At 40.1% G+C, this 19,533-nt stretch overlaps 2 protein-coding genes across 4 annotated transcripts in view; both read right to left on the reverse strand.

The window, feature by feature from the left end:
• The window catches only part of LOC138407077 (golgin subfamily A member 6-like protein 25), a 122,094-nt gene that overhangs the window by 66,922 nt on the left and 35,639 nt on the right, over positions 1-19,533 (reverse strand). The gene's annotated exons all lie outside the window — the stretch shown is intronic.
• On the reverse strand, positions 8,314-9,513 carry LOC138407033 (golgin subfamily A member 6-like protein 25). Its single transcript, XM_069521360.1, has 2 exons — positions 9,368-9,513; positions 8,314-9,282 (listed from the first exon to the last, which is right to left on the reverse strand). The coding sequence occupies exons 1-2, from the start codon at positions 9,377-9,379 to the stop codon at positions 8,509-8,511; spliced, it is 786 nt and encodes a 261-aa protein (XP_069377461.1). The 5' UTR covers positions 9,380-9,513; the 3' UTR covers positions 8,314-8,508.

The raw sequence follows: 19,533 nt of genomic DNA on the forward strand, positions 1-19,533 counted from the left end.
AAAAAAGAAATTACAAAACAACAATGTATGTAGTACAGGACTTAAGTGCAAAACAAAGCAGGCAGACAAAAAAAAAAAAAACTAAACAAACAAAATTCAGAAATAAAAACCAACAAAACAAAGAGCAGCTTATATCAGTTTTGAGTTTGAGGAGGGTGTGTATGTGAGTGAGTGGGTGTGCGTGCATGTGTACGTGGGGGTGTTTGGATGAATGACAGGGTACGTTATGATGTTTAATGTTATAATACGGTATTAAAATGTGACGACTCATTGCGTAATATAATATGTACAACAAAACAAACAAGAAAAGAAAAAAAAGTTACTTAAAACTTACTGTGTTTTTTCATCTGCACAAGCTGCTCCTGGATGCCGCCTTTTGAGGTGCTGGTGCATAGCCGTCGTGCTTTTATGATAGGCCATTTCCATTTTACAAAGACGACAAACAACAGAGTCGCTCCCTTTCACTGTAAAATAGTCCCATACCTTCGAAATACGTGTTCTTTTTTTTGCTGAGTTCAGCTTCAGCTGACTCACTGGCGTTGCTGCTGCCGCTACTCGCTGCCGCCATTTTTTGTTTTGGTCGGACGACGCATCGACGTACAGTTTTTGCGTCGACTTATTTTTTGCGTCGACGTAATCGATGACGTCGACGCGTCGCCCCAGCCCTACTTTCTACCACATCTGTAATAACCGAATGAGCAAGGTGAGCCCATCAACACGGACGAGCCAGTTCAAAAGTGGTGGCAACAAAAAAAAGCAACACAACAAACTCGCATGCCCACCTAAAGCACAACCACCCGACCCAGTGTTCCCAGCTGGGGAAAAAAAAGTGCACCTCAAGATGCAGAGCCTTCGTCCCGAAAGTCAAGACTCACTGAGGCGTTTGGTCGACAAAGTTAATATAAATGGAGCAAAAATGGTAGTTCGCTGCATCGCAAAAGAAATGCTGCCCTTTAGTACAGTTGAAAAGCCAGCATTGAGAGAGATGCTGCAAACGTTTGACAGACAGACAAAACGAATTGCCTGCGAGAAAATACATGTCACAAACGGCCTAAATGTTCAGTATTTATTGAAGTGCAATTTTGTAAATCGAGACTTGATAAGCCATTTTATTTATTGTCTTGGTTGTGTGTGGTTTTATATTTGAGTGCTGTTTTTGCTAACAGAGACTGAGAGTCCATTTTATTCTTTGTTTGTTTTATTTATTTAGGATATTTCAACATTCCTGAAATTACAATTACGATGGTAAAAAAATCACTGAAAAATAAAAGTTTATTGTATTTGAAAGGGTGTGCATTATTATGATATATTATCATGTTGACAATCATATCATTTATCGGCAATAATTCGTGGGACAATATATCGTCCAGCAAAATTTGTTATCGTCCCAGGCCTAATAGAGAATAACAATTTTACTCAATTACTGTTGCAACATGCTATCACCATGTTCAGTAATAAAATAAGCAACACTCAAAATATCACATTATGTTATTGAAATAATCTTCCTCACTCCAAATCAACAGTATCAAAATATCCTGTGCTCTTTACATCGTAATTAGCACATAAAACAATATCAATCATCTAGAAAGAAAAACATGTAATGTGCACAGCTAATAAAATATGGCTGGATGAGCTTAGAATTCACAAATAAGGTGCTAAACACACACATAATACAGCTCTATGTGCAACAAAGGAGCAAACAAATGTCTCACAATGCACCTTTAAAATGTCGGATCAGGGCTTCAGCATTAATGTGTGGTGTGTCGTAGTGTGTCTCTCTCGCGCCAATCAGCACCGGAGCTAGTGCTCTGATGTTAGCTCCTATGCTAACGGTTTAACTCGTTGCATTAGCTATTAGCCTTTAGCACATCAAGACGGCCGCTCACCGATGCGTTTCTCTTCCCGAGAGGTTCCTCCGACTGTGCTCACACAGGTCCTGGTCGTCCCGGGAGATTTCTTCGGCAGCTTTTCCGAGTCTGGTCCACTTTTCTTGTTTTATCTTCCTATGGTGAGTGTCTGTTTAATGCGCCTTGCTCTCTCTCTTCCCGGCAACTTCAGAGGAAGTGAACCTGCTCCGATCAGCTCAATGGGCGGGGCTTCTTTTCTGATTGGGTGACAGACCGTCTCCAACCCGTCTCCTTCAAACTAAAACTCTCTATAAATTATTTTATTATGGTTCTATCTCTCCTTTTAGATAAACATCTGTTTTTTATTATTAACCAAAAGGTAGTATTAAATGAATTGATTTTTCCACCATGAATTTCACTTTTCTTCATTCAATCAACTAATTTATTGTTTTTAATACAGATTTTTAACCTGGGTTACACAAGAATCTAATACTTTTATTTAGAAGCTGTTTTGTTGTGATATTTTTTCACTGTGATTTTGAGCTAAATGGAGATATGGACACTTCCTATGCTTCTATATACTATATACTATACATCCACTGTCATGATTACACCTGATTTCTTTGGAACTATGTTCTTTCAGATACAAATAAAAAAATCTATTCTATAGTTATCTTACAGGATCACATAACTGCCTCGTCCATAAGCAACTCATATACTTTACTGGGCCATTATAATAAGTCTCTATACTCAGTCAGGTTCACTACTCTGAGTAATCATGAATTACGACCTCCTCCATTAATAAGTATCTTTCTTGATACAGGTATTGATAAAGTTCCTCTGAATCGCTCTCTAACCTATAGTTAGTACCTTACCTGTGTCTGGTTGTGAGGCCCTGCCTGGCTAAACTTGGGGTCTGACTGCAGGACCAGCTCCGTCTCCCATCTAGCCCTAATGTAATCAGTTGAAGCACTCGTACAGTCTCTGAGGTTTTGATATAACACAGATACCACCTTGATTTTTGACCCATTATATACTCGCATTAGTACATCTATCACTCCGTTTAATATTTTTGCGCTCCCTATTTCCCTTATAATATAATCCCTTAGCTGTAGTTATCTAAAAAAAAATCCTAATTTTTTAATCCATACATTTCTCTAAGGTCCTGAAAAGACATGTTGTTTCCATTCTTTAGTATTGTACACATGGCAGTGATTCCCTTCCTCTCCCAGTTCCTGTATGTCAGGTCACTCAAGTTTGGCTTGAATCTTTCATCATATGCAATCCAGCTCAACAATCTCACTTTCTTTTCCAATCTATGCCTTTTATTGAAATCAGCCCAGATAGTCAGTGTGTGGGAGGTTATTGGATCTATTGAACCTTTTAGTAGTTTTTAGCAATGTAATGTTGCCCAAAAGGGATTGCACTGGTTTGCTAGCCACCCTCATCTCAATCTCTTTCCATTTGGAGTTATAATGCTTGTCACACCACTTGACCAAGTTGTGCTGCCTCATAATAATCCTTTAAATTTGGGAGTGCCATACCCCCCCGATTCTTAGCCAGTTGTAGCGTGCTATATTTTATTCTTGGTTTTTTACCACTCCAAATGAACCGCGATATCATTTTGTCCCAGGTTTTAAATCTTTCTAACTGTATCTTGACAGTAAGGGATTGGAAGAAATACAATAGCCTCAGGAAAATGTTCATTTTAATAATGTCGATCTTTGAACTGAACTCCAGTGATATGGTCGACCATCTCTCAATATCCTCTTAATTTGTATATGAATCTGATCACAATGAAAACATGGCTGGAATTATCTTCTGAAGATGGCTTATCTGTTTTGTTAGGGTTACCCCAAGATATTTTATGCTTTCTGAGTTCCATTTCCATTTATAAGCATTTGTCATTTCTTGGGAAGGGGTATAATTAAAAGCCAGAATCTGTGTTTTATTCACATTTGTTTTATATAATGAGTGGTCTCCGTATATACTTATATACTTAAATGTGTTAGGCTTGTATCAGGTCTTTCTAAATATATTATTACATCGTCTGCAAACAGACTTATTACATGTTTTTGTTTTTTAATATGTATTCCCTTTATTTCCTCACACTGTCTTATAGCCTGCGCCAGAGGTTCAATGTATAAGTCAAAGAGGAGAGGGGACAGGCAACATCCTTGGCGTGTTCCCCTCTGTAGCTTTATGCTTTTTGTTAGACTACCATTCATTTTTATTCTAGCTATAGGATTCTGGTTTATTGTATTGCTGCATTTAATGGCGAAAGCCTTTTCGCCATCAAGACTCAGCAATATAGCCTTAGTTTCCTTCATTTGTATCGAGTTTACTATTTGCAGGGTCCTTCTTATGTTATCTAATGTTTGTCGTCCTGTAGTAAATCCAGTTTGGTCCTCGTCAATTAATTCTTTCATGAAATTCTGATCTCTCCTTGCTATAATGGATGTGTATATGTTGTAATCTACATTGAGCATAGAAATGGGTCTGTAATTGTTACAATATTCTGCGTCTTTACCCTCCTTGGGGATTACAGATATGATTGCTTCATTACATGAGGGTGGCAATCTACCTTCCTTAAGGGCAGTGGCGGTTCTACATGGAGTTACTCCCCGGGCGAGGGGTGTTATATAAAGTAGAGTAATGTGTATAGTCTTTTTCCTTCGGATGCAGTTCACGCCATACATCAACCAGTCCATGTTCCTTCAACGACATGTTTACAAATTTAGATATATGTGTCTTATTTCTTTTTATACTTGTTGTGTCTGCCCTATGATCCATTATCATATTAAAATCACCAGCACATATCACTATACCTTCAGATTTTAAGGCCATGACTGGGAATAATGATTTAAAGAATTGTTTAGTACTCTCTGGAGGGGCATATACATTAATTAACGTAACCATCTCTTCCTCTAGTTTCCCCTTCACTATAATATATTGTCCTTCTGTATCCTTGATTTCTTTTAGACATTCAAATTTAGTTGAGTTTTGTATAAGTATTGCCACACCTCTTTTGTTCCTTTGTTTACAAGTACTGTAATAGGTGTTTCTAAAACCAAATTTCTTCAGCTTTTCATGCTCTTCCTGGGAAAGGTGTGTTTCCTGCATGAAGATAACTTGAGCCTTAAGTTTTCTCATTTTCAAAATTATCTTAGTCCTTTTTTGGATTATTTAACCCATTAACATTTAACGACACTCACGATATGCTGTTCATTTATAGCTTTGGAAAATGGCATTATACTCCATGATATATATATATATATATATATTATATACCATGAGAACAAACAATAGCCCAAAGAACATTGAGCAACTCAGCAATAAAAAAAAAATCAAACTAAGAAAACAACAGTAGGCACTTGCCCCCCACGTTTCCCCCGTGGGTTGAGGTGAAATTCAGATGAAATATGGGGGCCCCTCCTTAGTGAGGTCCATTCTTGTTATCCAGATTCTCTTGAGCATCTGTCTCATTAATTCAATTCAATTCAATTCAATTTTTTTTATATAGCGCCAATTCATATTTTACATTATCTCAAGGCACTTTACATTTAAAAGTCAAGACCTTAAAACAATATTAACGTAGAGAAACCCAACAGTTCCCACAATGAGCAAGCACTGTGGGGAGGAAAAACTCCCTCATTAACAGGGAGAAACCTCTGGCAGAACCAAGCTCAATGTGGGCGGTCATCTGCCTCGACTGGTTGGGGTGAGAAAAGAAAAGTAAGGGGGGAGGAAAGGAGAGATGGGTGGATTAATGATAACAATGGTGATGGTAGTCGTTGTTATCCTGCAGTCCCGGTGCCAGAGTTATCTGAAACGAGAGAGAGAGAGAAGAGCCAGAGGGACTATGGGAGGACAAAGTGACACTTTGACATGATGACATGTTAAAATAAATAAATAAATAAATAAACAGGTGTGGGGGGGCAGAGAGACAGAGAGACAGAGGGAAGTGATGAAGTGCTCAGTGCATAATGGGAGTTCCCCCAGCAGTCTAAACCTATAGCAGCACAACTAAGGGATGGTTCAGGACTCACCTGATCCAGCCCTAACTATAGGCTTTGTCAAAGAGGAAGGTTTTTAGTTTTACTTTAAATGCTGGGACAGTGTCTGCCTCCCGAACCCAGAGTGGGAGCTGGTTCCATAGGAGAGGAGCCTGATAGCTAAATGTTCTACCTCCTGCTCTACTCTTACAGACTCTTGGAACCACTAGAGAGCCTGTGTTTTGGGAATGAAGTGATCATTATAGCTCACACATACAGCGTCCGATCAGTCCTAACAGTGAAGACTGAAGACCTATATACAATCTCTTAGACTATTTGTCTTCAGTGTCTAACATGTGTTATCTTTCACTTACTTATTCATTTAGATGCACTTACATACTTTATTTGTCCATTCCTCGGTATTTCTGTAGTTTATGTTTTGCTCGTGTTGCGGTGTCCTCTTTGTTTCCTACCTGTTGCCATTGCCATGGGCCAGTGTCCCAGTGTATCCTCATTCTGGCCATAGGTGTCTAGAAACGGATTCCTCTCTCTTTTAAAACTTTCTTAATTCCCGCGTACTCCTTTCTTTTCTGAATTATTTCCGTGGCATAGTCACATTATTGGAAATAGTATTAGTTAGGTGATAAGTTGCAACATCATGTCCCAATTGGAGATGAAGTTCTTAGGCAGGCTCTCGTGTCGCTGCCTTTGGAAGGTTTTAGCAGTCTGCTCCAGGCAGTCCTGCTGGAAGTTGAGGAGCTTGTGTAAGGAGGAAGTCTCCCTGGCTGGGAGAGCAGGGCCAGAACCTACTCCACCAGGAGCGGTCAGCAGGGGAAGAGGCAGAAGAGAGAAGAGAGCTAGGAAACTCGGCTTATATTGGCCTTGTGACCTCATGGGTCATGGGGGACACAGTGACCAATAGTGGTTGAGAGTTGTCTTCTGGAGCAGTTTTACCACCTATATGTGAAGAGGAAGCACCCTGGGAGACTGAGTTCTGGAAGCTCTCCTTTGTCTCCAGAGCAAAGGAGACATGCGGTCAGGCTTTTGACTACACATGTAGGCCCAACTATGGTTCACAGATACCAGGTCCCAACATGACATTATGGCTTCATTGAATGAAAATGTATTTAACCTATCTCGATGTGCTTCTTTAGGTTGGACGGGGAGTTTTTGAATGCCAATATTTCAGTCACTCTCTGTAGGCATAACAGGCACTTAATCCGGTAGGAAGAATCTTTCACTCCAATTTACGAAAATATTTCTTGAAAATACGGCCGGTGTAACGTTATCTTCATCACCACCACGGAGTTCACCAAGTTTCACCACTTTAGTCGAGATGCTTGTCATCTGCTACCGGAGCATTAACGTTAGCAGCAGAGCCGGCAGCAAGTGCTTCCATGATGGCATCAATAATGTGACATGCCCGTGTAGTAAAATTTCTGTTCATTACACTGTGTCACATATGAATGTCACTATGTACCTTTAATCTGCACTGCAAACTGAGGAGTGATTATAACATAAATTGCTAATGATTACAATAAGTTTAAGACATATATTACGAATCATCAAACAAATCAAACAATATACTCTATGTGTAACAATCAGTATGTAGTGTATGTATAACTTGTGTGAAGAAATGATAATCTTTTTTTTTTTTAAAGGCAGTCTGACAAGAATGAAATATAATGGTTTAAAATCAGAGACAAATATCTTTTAAAAAATAGTAAATGGTTTGGACAGATATAATGGTGTCAAGAGTAAGAAAAACTGTGTAAAAGAAAAAGAGACTCATCATGGTACGGTAGGGGCTCTCCAGAGGGAAAGTCCCAGCTCCAAGGCCAAAGCAACCCAGGTGTTTGGAGGCTTTCCAGGGGTAAACTCAAGTCCAACGTATCAAAGTAACCCCGGTGCTTGGAGACTTTCCAGGGGGAAGGTCGTAACAGGTGTGGCCCTTAAGGATAGATAAAGCGGAGCAACACCACTGTTAGTCAGAGTTCTTCTGGTGCAGCTCCGGCTCGCTACTGAATGCTCTCAGGTTTTGTTGTCGACAATACAACTCTGCGGCTTTTAAGTTGACTTCTACTGCTTTTTTATTTGACTGAATTTTTGGAATTTTTGGACCACGAGTGGAACTTAGTTTTTCACCACAACACCCAGACAAGCGGGACTTCTTCTTCTTCGTGCTTGGCGGTTGACATGACAACGAATGTGTTGTTTAGTGTATATGAAAAAAGAAGCTAACAGGCAAGCTAATTCAGAGGAACAAACTTTACTCTTTCTTATTCAGGTACCAGTCACAGTCACTCTCTTCTTCATGGGGTACATCGAGTGACACTGCCACCCACTGGCATAATATATATTGCAGGCACACGTATATACCACAAAAAGTTTACGGCATTACGTCACCAACTCAAATTTCTTCTGATTTTAATTTGTAGTAATGAGTAACGAAGATGGTTAGGAGAAATGTATTGGAGTAAAAGTACACATTTTACTTAGGAAATATAGTGGAGTAAAAGTGAAAGTTGTCAGAAATAAAAATAACAAAGTAAAGGACAGATATGTGAAATTTCTACTTAAGTAGAAATGTAAAGAAGTATTTGTACTTCGTTACATTACAACACTGGGTAAGGTCAGCTCAGGTGCTGTTGGATGGGCGCTGCTGACTACTTCCAACACTGTGGTTTTCTCAACCCCAGAGCGTGGCGGATTCTCTTCCAGAGTGAAGTCTTCTTTGGTTTCTCAGGGAGAACACTGTAGAGAGACTTCTCCTCAGTGACATCATCCTTATTCTCTCCATTGAGCTCCCGACTGGAAACTTCAGCTTCATGATAGTGGCAGACCACATTGTAAGAAGCTTTGAGCTTCATCAGCTCTTCTTGGAGAACCTTCTTCTCCTGGAGCTCAGTGTTGAACTTCTCCTGGTTGGTAGTCTGATTCAGACAGACCTCATGATAAGAAGCTCTGAGCTTCATCAGCTCTTCTTGAAGAGCATTATTCTCATCCTGAAGCAGATCGCTGGTTTGAGTCTCCTTGTCCATGGAGTCAATCTTTTGGCTGTGAGCTTGCCTTTCCTCCATCTCTGTCACCACAAGCTCAAGCCTGCTCAAATCCCTTTTCAAAAGGGCCACCTTCTCCTTCAGAGCCACATTGTCCTCTTCCAGAGCCTTCACCTTGTTGCTTTGTACTGCCAGTTTGCCATTGTGGGCTTTAGAGTGAGCTGTCATTTTCTCCTTCTCCCTAATCAGAAGCTCATCGTTCTGTTTGAGCTTCTCTTCCAGAGCCTTCACCTTGTTGCTCTGTACAGCTAGTTCAGCCAGGACACCAATGTGGGCTTTAGAGCGAGCTGTCATTTTCTCCTGCTCCCTTATCAGAAGCTCATCATTCAGTTTGAGCTTCTCTTTCAGAGCCTTAATCTCAGACTGCATTGTTTCACATGCCTGAAAAATAGAAACATGGAATTCATTATTAAAAGTCCTCTCAACACAACCTGAACATACATTTCTAAAAAAAAATAATCCTTACCAGGATGTCCATTTTGGTAAAGGGGGATTTGTAGTTATGAGAGCAGTGTCTTCTTGATGAATATTTAATGAACAAATCAGCGGTTGTCTCCGTAGGCAGGATTGTTGTCTTCACTAATGAGGACTGTGGTCTTCTCAGTTGACGGTCTATTATTTTCACAAGCTAATAACTTGAAGCAAGGGAACTTGTTATTTATGTTTGGTAGTTCAGAGGACCAAAGAAATATCCTTTAATGTCTAGAGTTTTTGGTTCTTTGATTGGATTTGATAAGGATTTGCAGGCCAGCAATCCCTTTGATGGTTGCCGCCACATCAATCATCAAAGAAGATTTTTAAGAAGCAACCGTTTCCATGGCAATTTTGATAACTGCACAACATGGCGGCCCCTGGGGGTTTATCAGGTTGACTTCTATATGATGCACATCACTGCGGAGCATACACAAATCCTGAGCTAGGCGGCTACTATACACATGTTGCACTGATAGCTAAGTGATCCCTGTCTGAGACTGAGGTTAGTCTCTTGACCAAATGAAGAAAATCAATCAAGGATTTCAGATCCATTAGATAATGTGTGATATGCTTGAGGGAATTAATGAAATATGCTATGAAGTGTTAAATTAAGTATGTAGATATGTACATAAGCATCAACAAAATATAAGTCTATGTGTCAGTAAGTACATAGTGTGAAATCTTAACAGCACAAGCATTATAAAATAAATGTAGTAGGATGAAAATAAAATAATGAAAATGGAAAACACTGTAGAGCAGCTGTAGTCAACTACTTTACCATCACCGGGAAGTGGGTACATTTTTGCAAACTAATTTTTGCATTGTGTGTCACTGAGAGCATGGGGAATTGTGCATTTCTGCAGCATGTTTGGATTCGTGTTTGTAAAAAAATGTGTGTGTGTGTGTGTGTCAGGAAAGTGTGGACCTTGATGCTGGCTGGTTTCTAAAACTGATGCGAAATAATTGAGAGGATGTATATTTACATGTTGATCTATGTGATTTTAGTGTGTGAGAGCTATTGATGCACAACACAGGCACTGACATTCTGTGATCAAGTATTGTATTGTTGTGTGTTGTTCATGTGTTCAATGTGATTTTACACTGCAAATAAAGGTTTCATATTTTAATTTCATTCATAGATTCATGGCTATTGAGCAGTGCTTTGTGAGTGTTGGTCGAATACTGTCAGTGGCATAAGATATTAATGAAAATGCATATTATTAATATTTGTATGTGTGTATATTAAATCAATACAATTGTCAATGCTTCTGCAGATGTGTTTGACTGTTTCCATTTAATTTAATTTACTATGTTCCACTTAATAATGGGCTAAAAGGATTGGTTTATGTAATATTTATGTCTTTGTTATGCACATTAGTCATCCAATCATTACTGATTTGATGATATAGAGCTCAATCTGAATGCAGACAATTATTTCTTCAATGCAAAATATATTTTAAAAATCTTGCCTCCATTTGTTTACATATGATAATGAACAAAAATAATAACCAACAGATTTGACACATCTCACACAATTCATTGACCCTCAGCATCCAGCCCTTCATCAGCCGTGAGTGTGGCACATTATGTCATTCTTTGTCGTATATGGTCATCAATAATTTAATAATAATTGATCTCAGGCTCCCTCTCTGGAATCGAACCCTGAATCCCCGTTACCTGTGGTCATTGTAGGCACAAAAAGTACCATTGAAAGTTGATAGGGCAGACATTCAAATGAGACGTCGCCACCACGAGGGCCAGCGATCAGTTCGAGGTCATCTAGTGTCACCAAAGCAGCCGGGGCACCACGGGTCTGATAAATGCACACGTCCCCGAAGGTCAGCGTCCGTTGGGGAAGCGGAGAGCGGGCGGGGAGTGGAGTTCGGTTGGGGGGGTGGGATTTTGCGGAAGTTATTTTGCAAAAGGGGTAAGAACTCATACATCGCCTGGTACACTGGCGCTGACAAGTAGAAAAAATGTGCTTAATTTTGCCTTCATACACCAAATTAAAGATTAGACTCTCCTCTTCCCAACAATATCAGCTTTCCACCCTAGCACAAACTGGCTGCTAGTAATCAGACATTTAGTGTGGTCCATTTCAGGCAGCTTTCAGAGCTGGGTCAGAAGTCAAACTTCTTTCACTTACAATGTTTGAACACTGCTGCTAATGTGTTTAAACATGTTTAGGCATGTGCAGGAATGTGTTTAATTAGTTGTAACTTCATAAAAAAGGGCTTTTTGGCAAGTAATTACATATCGTCACAACCTCACTCAGTCTGAGAATCATCATCACTGGTGGTGCACTTTTCAGCTTGAGGAAATTATCTGTTAATCTCAGGCAGGTCTCTCAATACAGCAAAACAATTCTTTACAAACTACTTTTCTTTCAATGGTCTTTTTATTAATGATAAAATACATATAAGACAATCAATGCACAGGAAAAAAGTTTCCATAACACAAAACAATCCCTTGTCAAAACATCCGGACATGGACATACTTAAACATCTACTGACAAACAAATGTAAATAGACAGAATAATAATAATAATAATAAAAAATAAAAAAATTACAACCACGCTTGGAAAGATAAAAGATTAATAAGATTTAATAACTGAAAAAAGCACAGCACAGACACCACCAAAAAAAGGTGAAATACATGAAAAATAGATACATAAATAAAATAGATAATAAAAATTTAAAAAATAAAAAAAATAAAAGGGGGGTGGGGGGCTACTCAAAAATTATTGTTGAAGGTTTTTCATAAAATACCAAGAAGGGGCGCCATATTCTGTAGAATTTGTTTTCTGATCCCCGAATAGTGTATCTAATCTTCTCTAGATTCATGCAGGATATCAGGTCTCTGAGCCAATGTGAACAGCAAGGAGGAGCTGGGTCCTTCCACTTAAGTGAAATAGCTCGTCGGGCTAGTAAAGAGGCAAAAGCAAGAAAGTTGAGCATAGCTTTATGTAAGTTCAAATCTGGAGCAATGCCAAAAATACCAGTCAAGGGATTGGGCTCAATTCGATGATGGAGGATATCTGATAACGCATGGAAAACCAATGTCCAAAAGTTACCTAAAGAGGGACATGTCTAATACATGTGGTAGAGTGAGGCAGGTGCGCCTTTACATTTATCACATGTAGGGTCGACATCAGGATACATTCGCGCTAATTTGGTTTTTGATATGTGGATTCGATGCACTACTTTAAATTGTAAAAGTGCATGTCAAGAACACATAGAAGAGGAGTGTATCCGATCAAGCACCGAGTCCCATGTGTCCTCTGTAAAGGTGTAATTTAGGTCTTGCTCCCAAGCAGTTCTTATAGTTGCCACTGAAGAGCAGTGCAGTTTGGAAATAAGGTTATATAGATTGGACAAGATACCTTTAGAGGTGGGGTTAACAGAAAGAAATATATCAACAGGGGTAACTGGGGGTTTATAAGGAAATTGGGTCGTTAAGCGCTGTATAAAAGTCCTAATTTGTAAAAATCTAAAAAAGTGGGTTTTGGCAATGCCAAAAAGTTTCTGTTAGTTGAGAAAAGCTCGCAAAACAATTCTCAATGTATAGATCTTCAAAGCATTTCAAACCTTTTCTGTGCCAAATATTGAATGCGCCATCAGCCATTGAAGGAGCAAATAGATGGTTAGCAGCAATTGGGCTTTTAAGTGAAAAAAGCTGTAGTCCAAAACTTTTCCTAAATTGGCCCCAGATTAACAGGGAGTGTTTAACTACTGGGTTGCTCTTGGGAATATCTGAAGCAAGTGGAAGTGCGGCACCTAAGAGGGCAGGTAAGGAAACAGGGTTACTGGCACAGACCTCCATTGTAACCCAGGCCGGGGAAGTGGGTTCGAGATGGAAATGTCTCCAAAATAACAAACACCCAATATTCACTGCCCAGTAGTAGTACTGGAAATTAGGCAGAGCCATTCCCCCTGCCTGCTTGGATCTTTGGAGAAATGCTTTCCGCAGCCGAGGGTGTTTACCATTCCAAATGTAAAATATCAATAATGAGTCAAGGGCTCTAAAAAATTATTTGGGGATGAGAACGGGAAGACATTGAAACAAGTAGAGGAACTTTGGAAGCAATGTCATTTTAATCGAGTTTATTCTTCCAATAAGGGACAGAGACAAAATCTGTTTTGCCTGATCAAATAAAGTGAGAAAATTTGATTTAAACAAGTTTTTGAATTCTCTGGTGACACAAATTCCGAGGTAATTAAATTGATCTTTCACCACCTTAATGGGAGATGGGTATAGTTAAGTTTAAGAGCTTCTTTATTAATTGGGAATGGTTCGCTTTTATTTAAATTGACTGAAATTATCTAAGATCGTGAGGGCTTCTGGTAGAGAAGTGGTTGGTTTTGAAACAAACAGAAGTAGGTCGCCTGCATACAGCAAGACTTTATGTTCGACTCCTCCCCTCCATATTCCCTGTACCCGCCCATTGCTACGTAAGGCAATTGCAAGAGGCTCAATGGCAATTGCGAAAAGAAGTGGGCTTAGTGGGCGACCCTGCCGGGTCCCACGGTGTAAATCAAAGTATTCAGAGTAATGACTATTGGTCAAAACAGTGGCTGAAGGACATTTATACAATGTTTTGATCCAGGACAAAAAGACAGAACCGAAACCAAATTTTCCAAGTGTAAAAAAAAAGATAGTTCCACTCTACTATATCAAATGCCTTCTCAGCATCCATAGAGGCAAGGCACTCTGAATCCACGTTTGGGGGAGTACAGAATATTAAATAGCCGACGAATATTGTAAAACGAATGGCGTCCTTTAATAAAACCAGTTTGATCTGGCGATATTACAGAAGGAAGGATATCCTCCAGTCTGTGGGCCAAAACTTTGGCGAGGATCTTTACATCCGTGTTTAGCAATGAAATTGGTCTGTATGAAGCACAATCTAGTGGGTCTTTGCCTTTTTTCAGCAACAAGGAGATACAGGCCTGATTGAACGAGGGAGGGAGTGCACCTGAGTTTAAGGAATCAGAGAACACTGAGCACAGGACGGGGGCTAGATCAGCAGAATTTTTTTAAAAGAAATTTGATGGAAGCCCATCTGGGCCAGGGGATTAACCTGATTGCATAGAAGATATAGCTGCTGAAATGTCCTCCTGGGTGATGGGCGCATCCAGGTTATTTCTCAGGTCTTGAGAAAGGGACGGTGAGTCAAGGTTATTAAAGAAGTTTTCCATAATATTAAAGTCTGCTGTACAATCTGAAGAGTATAAATTTGAGTAGAAAGTTCTAAACTTGTCATTAATCTCTTTCTGGTCAGATGTTATACATCCATTATCAGTCTGTACTCCAGCAATAAGTTGGTTCATTCTCCACCCACGCAGCTGAGTAGCCAGGAGTTTGCCAGTTTTTCCACCGTGCTCATAATAGTTACTTTTACTCCGAAGTAAGAGACTTTCGACTTCATGAGAGGAAAGAACGTTAAATTCGGCCTGAAGTTTCAAGCGCTCCTTGTACAGATCAGGTGAAGGTGAATTTACATGTTGTTTATCTATGTTTAAAATCTGATTAGCAATGTCAGTCTGTTTCTGCTTTGAGCACTTGTTTTTATATGCTGAGAATGATATAATTTCTCCTCTTAAGTACGCTTTCATAGCTTCCCAAATTGGTTTATTAGACACATCAGGTGTTCTATTGATGCTTAAAAAAGTTTTAATATGTGTAGAGATGTGTGAGAGAAAGCTCTCGTCGGAGAGTAACAATGGATTTAGTCTCCAGTGTCTCCTTGTATAGTCAGCATCTGGAAAAGCTAGTACCAGAACCAGGGGAGCATGATCAGAAATAACAATACTTTCGTATTTACATGACTTAAGGTTTGAGATGAATTTATTATCTATAAAAAAATAATCAATTCGAGTGTAAGTGTGGTGGAAATGGGAAAAGAAGGAATATTCTCTTCCTGTAGGATACAAGAACCGCCAGGGATCAGAAAGGCTAAAATCATCAAGAAATGCTTTAATTTCTTGATGACAAAAAAAAAAAAAAAAAAAACCCCTGAACCCCAAGTTCACAAAGCGCTCTGTGGAGCAAGCTCAGAAAGACCTCTTCAGGTCTCGTACTATACATCCCCAGAATATACTTCCTATTTCACTAGCTCCAACATAGGTTTTTAATATTTAACCCTATGACAAAAAAGCAATCAAAACTGAACGACTAACACTCAATACACAATAAAGCTAAAACAACTATGAGCAATAACATAACACAGGTTATCATGCCTCTTCTCCCTGCACGCTGCACCTCCAGCTGTAATAATCTCCCCAAACCAGGACTACTCCGGCGAGAAATAAAAATATATTTTTATATATAATAAAAAATACGACTGCATCAACTGGTCTTGTCAAAAGCTTTAATCAGTTAAGTTGGATTTTCATGCATTATAAACAGGAGACGGAGGGGATCCCGGAGCTCCTGTCAGCTTTCCCCTCTCTGTCTGCAGTGGATGGACCAGCAAGGATATATTCTGTATATATTTGGCAGCACTTGCACATCAAACACATTGGCCATGAGAACTAAATCTACTTTCCCTACATGTATCTATCAACGGCCTCTGCCAGGACTGGTTGGGGTGAGTGGAGAAAAAAAATATATATAGGAGAAAAAAGGAAATAAAGGGGGGGTGGAGTCACAGTCTCTGGTCATGGGCTTGAATCCAGCCCGGGAATCACCATCTGGATGTTGGCATGGTCTTCCAAGGGCGCGTTGGTCCCTCCGGGCACTCCTACCTCCCTCATGGTCCAACATGTGCAGTAGTAGTAGTGAACATGGCTCCAAAGGTGAGAGGTCCTCAGGTGAGAGTGCTGGTGGTTGCATGACCCTCCACGTTAGCCCTGCGACAAACCGGTGACCTCACTAGGTCCATCCCTCATCAGGACCCGGGCCAGGATGGGTTCCGGAGAGCCGCACAGCATGGACCAAGGAGGGGAGGAGAAGACCCAAGGAATTAGAGACATGTAATAAGATACAATAAAATAAACAAGGCAGAGAGAGAAGAGAGAAGGTGCTGGTTTCTGGTGCCTGATGGGTGATCCCCCCGCCGTCTAGGCCTATAGCAGCATAACTATGGATGACTATGGCTCATGACATATCCACGCTTGTAAAGTCATTTTGAAAGATTTACTGGTAGTGCTGGAAGTGTGTAAATCTCAGAATCACTTTCTAGTTAACTTTGAGCATTTTACCACGATACCAATATACCTCTTCATGGCCCAACAACTCACACTTCGGGCAGAGTGGTGCTAAAAGCCCAGCTGCCCAGCTGCCCCCTAATGCAAACAACAGACCCAATACAAAAGTGATTTAGACTTGAAGGGAACAGTCTTGATTCTATGAGCTTCTAAAATATACCGTGTAAATAGAATGCTTTGCTTGTGTTTCCTATTGATGAACAGTTCTGACTTGCAATGCCTGCTCTCAATTTCAAGTCAATGTCATTGCCACAAATTTTTCAAAACATGAAAAGGCCCACTTAACTATCTTATTATTACAAAAGTGATATTTCAAGAAAAAAGTTTCAAATGGTTTGCATTGTCTGTTACACAAATAAACCAATTCCAGAAGTACATGTTGACATTACATCTGCTCAACTTTCGAAATACAAAAAATTGGCTAATAATAGTCTATTGCCGGGTATCGAACACAGGCCTTCTGCGCTAAACGTCCCTTACACGTTCCCATTCATTCTCTATGGTAGTGTTAAATCACTATGCACGTAATGCCCCTCCCGGCGACTGAACATTATGGCGCTGTTTCAGCTTCATCTCTGTCTCTCTTCCTCGACTTTTCCTTCAACTTCCGTGACTGAAGAACAACAAACTACAGCAGATGTTGCTCTACAACTACTTTACACATGTGAGGTGTTTTATTCAGCAAAGGTAAGAGACTGTTTGACTAAAGACCAGATAAATGACGGGCAGATGTATGTGTCACAGTGTCTCTTTGTTTTTTATATTAAATTACATCCATCTCTGTGATTTTCTGTTACTGTATTTGTACATGATTTTTGATGATATATAGGATATATTTCTTGGCTTAGACTAATAAACTCTAAAAAAGAAAAAAAGATTATATCTATTAATGTGAATGTGTACAAATAAAGTCTATTGTTGTCTTGTTGTCTTAAGGCCTCAGCCCCCTCCACTGTCCCCAGCAAAGTGAAAGGACAGTCAAGTTTTATTTAACAATTTCTACACTGTGACCCATATGTGTTTTTCAGCATGTAAATAGAATACAAAGTAAATAGAGGAAGTAAACAGTAGTATACTGGTTGTAACTGAACCATTGATCTTTTCAGGAATCTACATGCTGAGATCTCCTCTGCCCCTCATATACGTGAACAACCACACAGTAAGATGTTTCATACGGCTAATCTTGAGTATTATTGGGCCCCAAACCGCTCCTCCTTCAAGATGACCCTCATCCTGCTCATCATGAACAACCTGCTGCCCATCACCAGGGGGACGCCTCTCATCAGTGAGTGTCCGACCCCTGTGATGCTGGAAAGGGAACATTTCTTGGTAGAAAGTAGTTCCACTGAAAAGTGTGTCAATTATTTGGTCAACGGGACAGTGTGACTTTAAAAGAAATTATTAATTTGTTTAATTTATTATGAACAACAGGTTCCTCGAGTTTTATTGTAAACATCATTTCCAACACAAGATCATAGCTAAGATACATGATGTTATTGAAAAGTTGACTGAACTGTCGTATGTTGTGTCCTGCAGACGTTTTCTTCTGCATCAGTCTCATCCTGATGGTGGCCAGTCTGTTGGAGACGGTGCACATCACTAACATCCAGTTCAGGGCCAGTCAGTACAGTGCCGTGCCTCACTGGCTCAGCGTCCTCGTCCTACAGTATCTCGCTGTTCTTGTGTTCATCCCTCCAATGAAGAGGAGCAACACAGTCACAGTCTTCTTCAACCCAGCTACTAGAGGTATATTGATATTATCTATACAATTTATATATCTATATCTATATATGATTTATATAAATTATGCTGAACAAGTCATGAAAACTTTAATCAGACAGTTGGAAGAAGTGGTTCTGACCAAGCAACATTCAGTGGAAGTAGAGCAAAACTGTTGTCCTCTTTCAGATGATATTTCTTCTATTCGTCTTTTACAAAGTACCCTGAGCAAATAGATAATAATATATGAGATGGAGAACATCTTTTCCTCCTCTACAATCCCTCTTTTCTAGATCCTCTGCTGAAAACATCGACCAGTCTTAAACTGTGTTTCGCTGGTTGAACTGGTGGTGACAGAAGGTGTTTCACCAGATGAAGATAACTGGAAAGATCCATTTATTACCTCTTGTTTGTTTATTGGTTTATTTGTTTGCCAGATTACTAAAAAAATTAATTAACCTTTTTCTACCAAACTTGATGAATGGAAGGGGAGGAACCCATTTAATGTGGATGCAGGTGTGGATTCAGTTTTTTTTATTTTTTTCACTTTCACAGGAAATTCTCGACATTTTATGTAAAAAGTATGTTCCTCTCCATCTGGGAATCGACCTCGGTCTCCCACGCAGCAGCCGTGGATTGTTTAGCTAAACGGCCCTAAACACATTCCCATTCATTGTCTATGGTAGTGCTAAACCAACAACTGCACCTCCAGCCATCCCTCTGTCAAACTCCTGAAGTTTGCAGACGACACGACCCTCATCGGATTAATCACCAATGGGGACGAAGCCGCCTACAGAGAGGAAGTTAACAGCCTGGCTTCCTGGTGCAGCCAGAACCACCTGGAGCTGAACGCTTTGAAAACTGTAGAGATGGTGGCAGACTTCAGGAGGAGCCCAGCCCAAACTGCCCCCCTCAGCCTGTGCAACTCCCCAGTTAAAACAGTGGAGTCCTTCAGATTCCTGGGGACCATCATTGCACAGGACTTGAGGTGGGCGGAGAACATCACCTCCATCACCAAGAAGGCCCAGCAGAGGATGTTCTTCCTGCGGCAACTGAGGAAATTCAACATGCCCCAGAAAGTGATGGTTGAATTCTACACAGCCATCATTGAGTCCATCCTCACCTCATCAATCACCGTCTGGTTCGCTGCCTCCACTGCCAAGGACAAGGGCAGACTGCAGCGGATCATAAGGTCAGCTGAGAAGGTCATCGGCTGTGACCTGCCGGCCCT

The sequence above is a fragment of the Paralichthys olivaceus genome, chromosome 24 (genome assembly GCF_024713975.1).
Source record: "Paralichthys olivaceus isolate ysfri-2021 chromosome 24, ASM2471397v2, whole genome shotgun sequence".
Classification (NCBI taxonomy): domain Eukaryota; kingdom Metazoa; phylum Chordata; class Actinopteri; order Pleuronectiformes; family Paralichthyidae; genus Paralichthys; species Paralichthys olivaceus.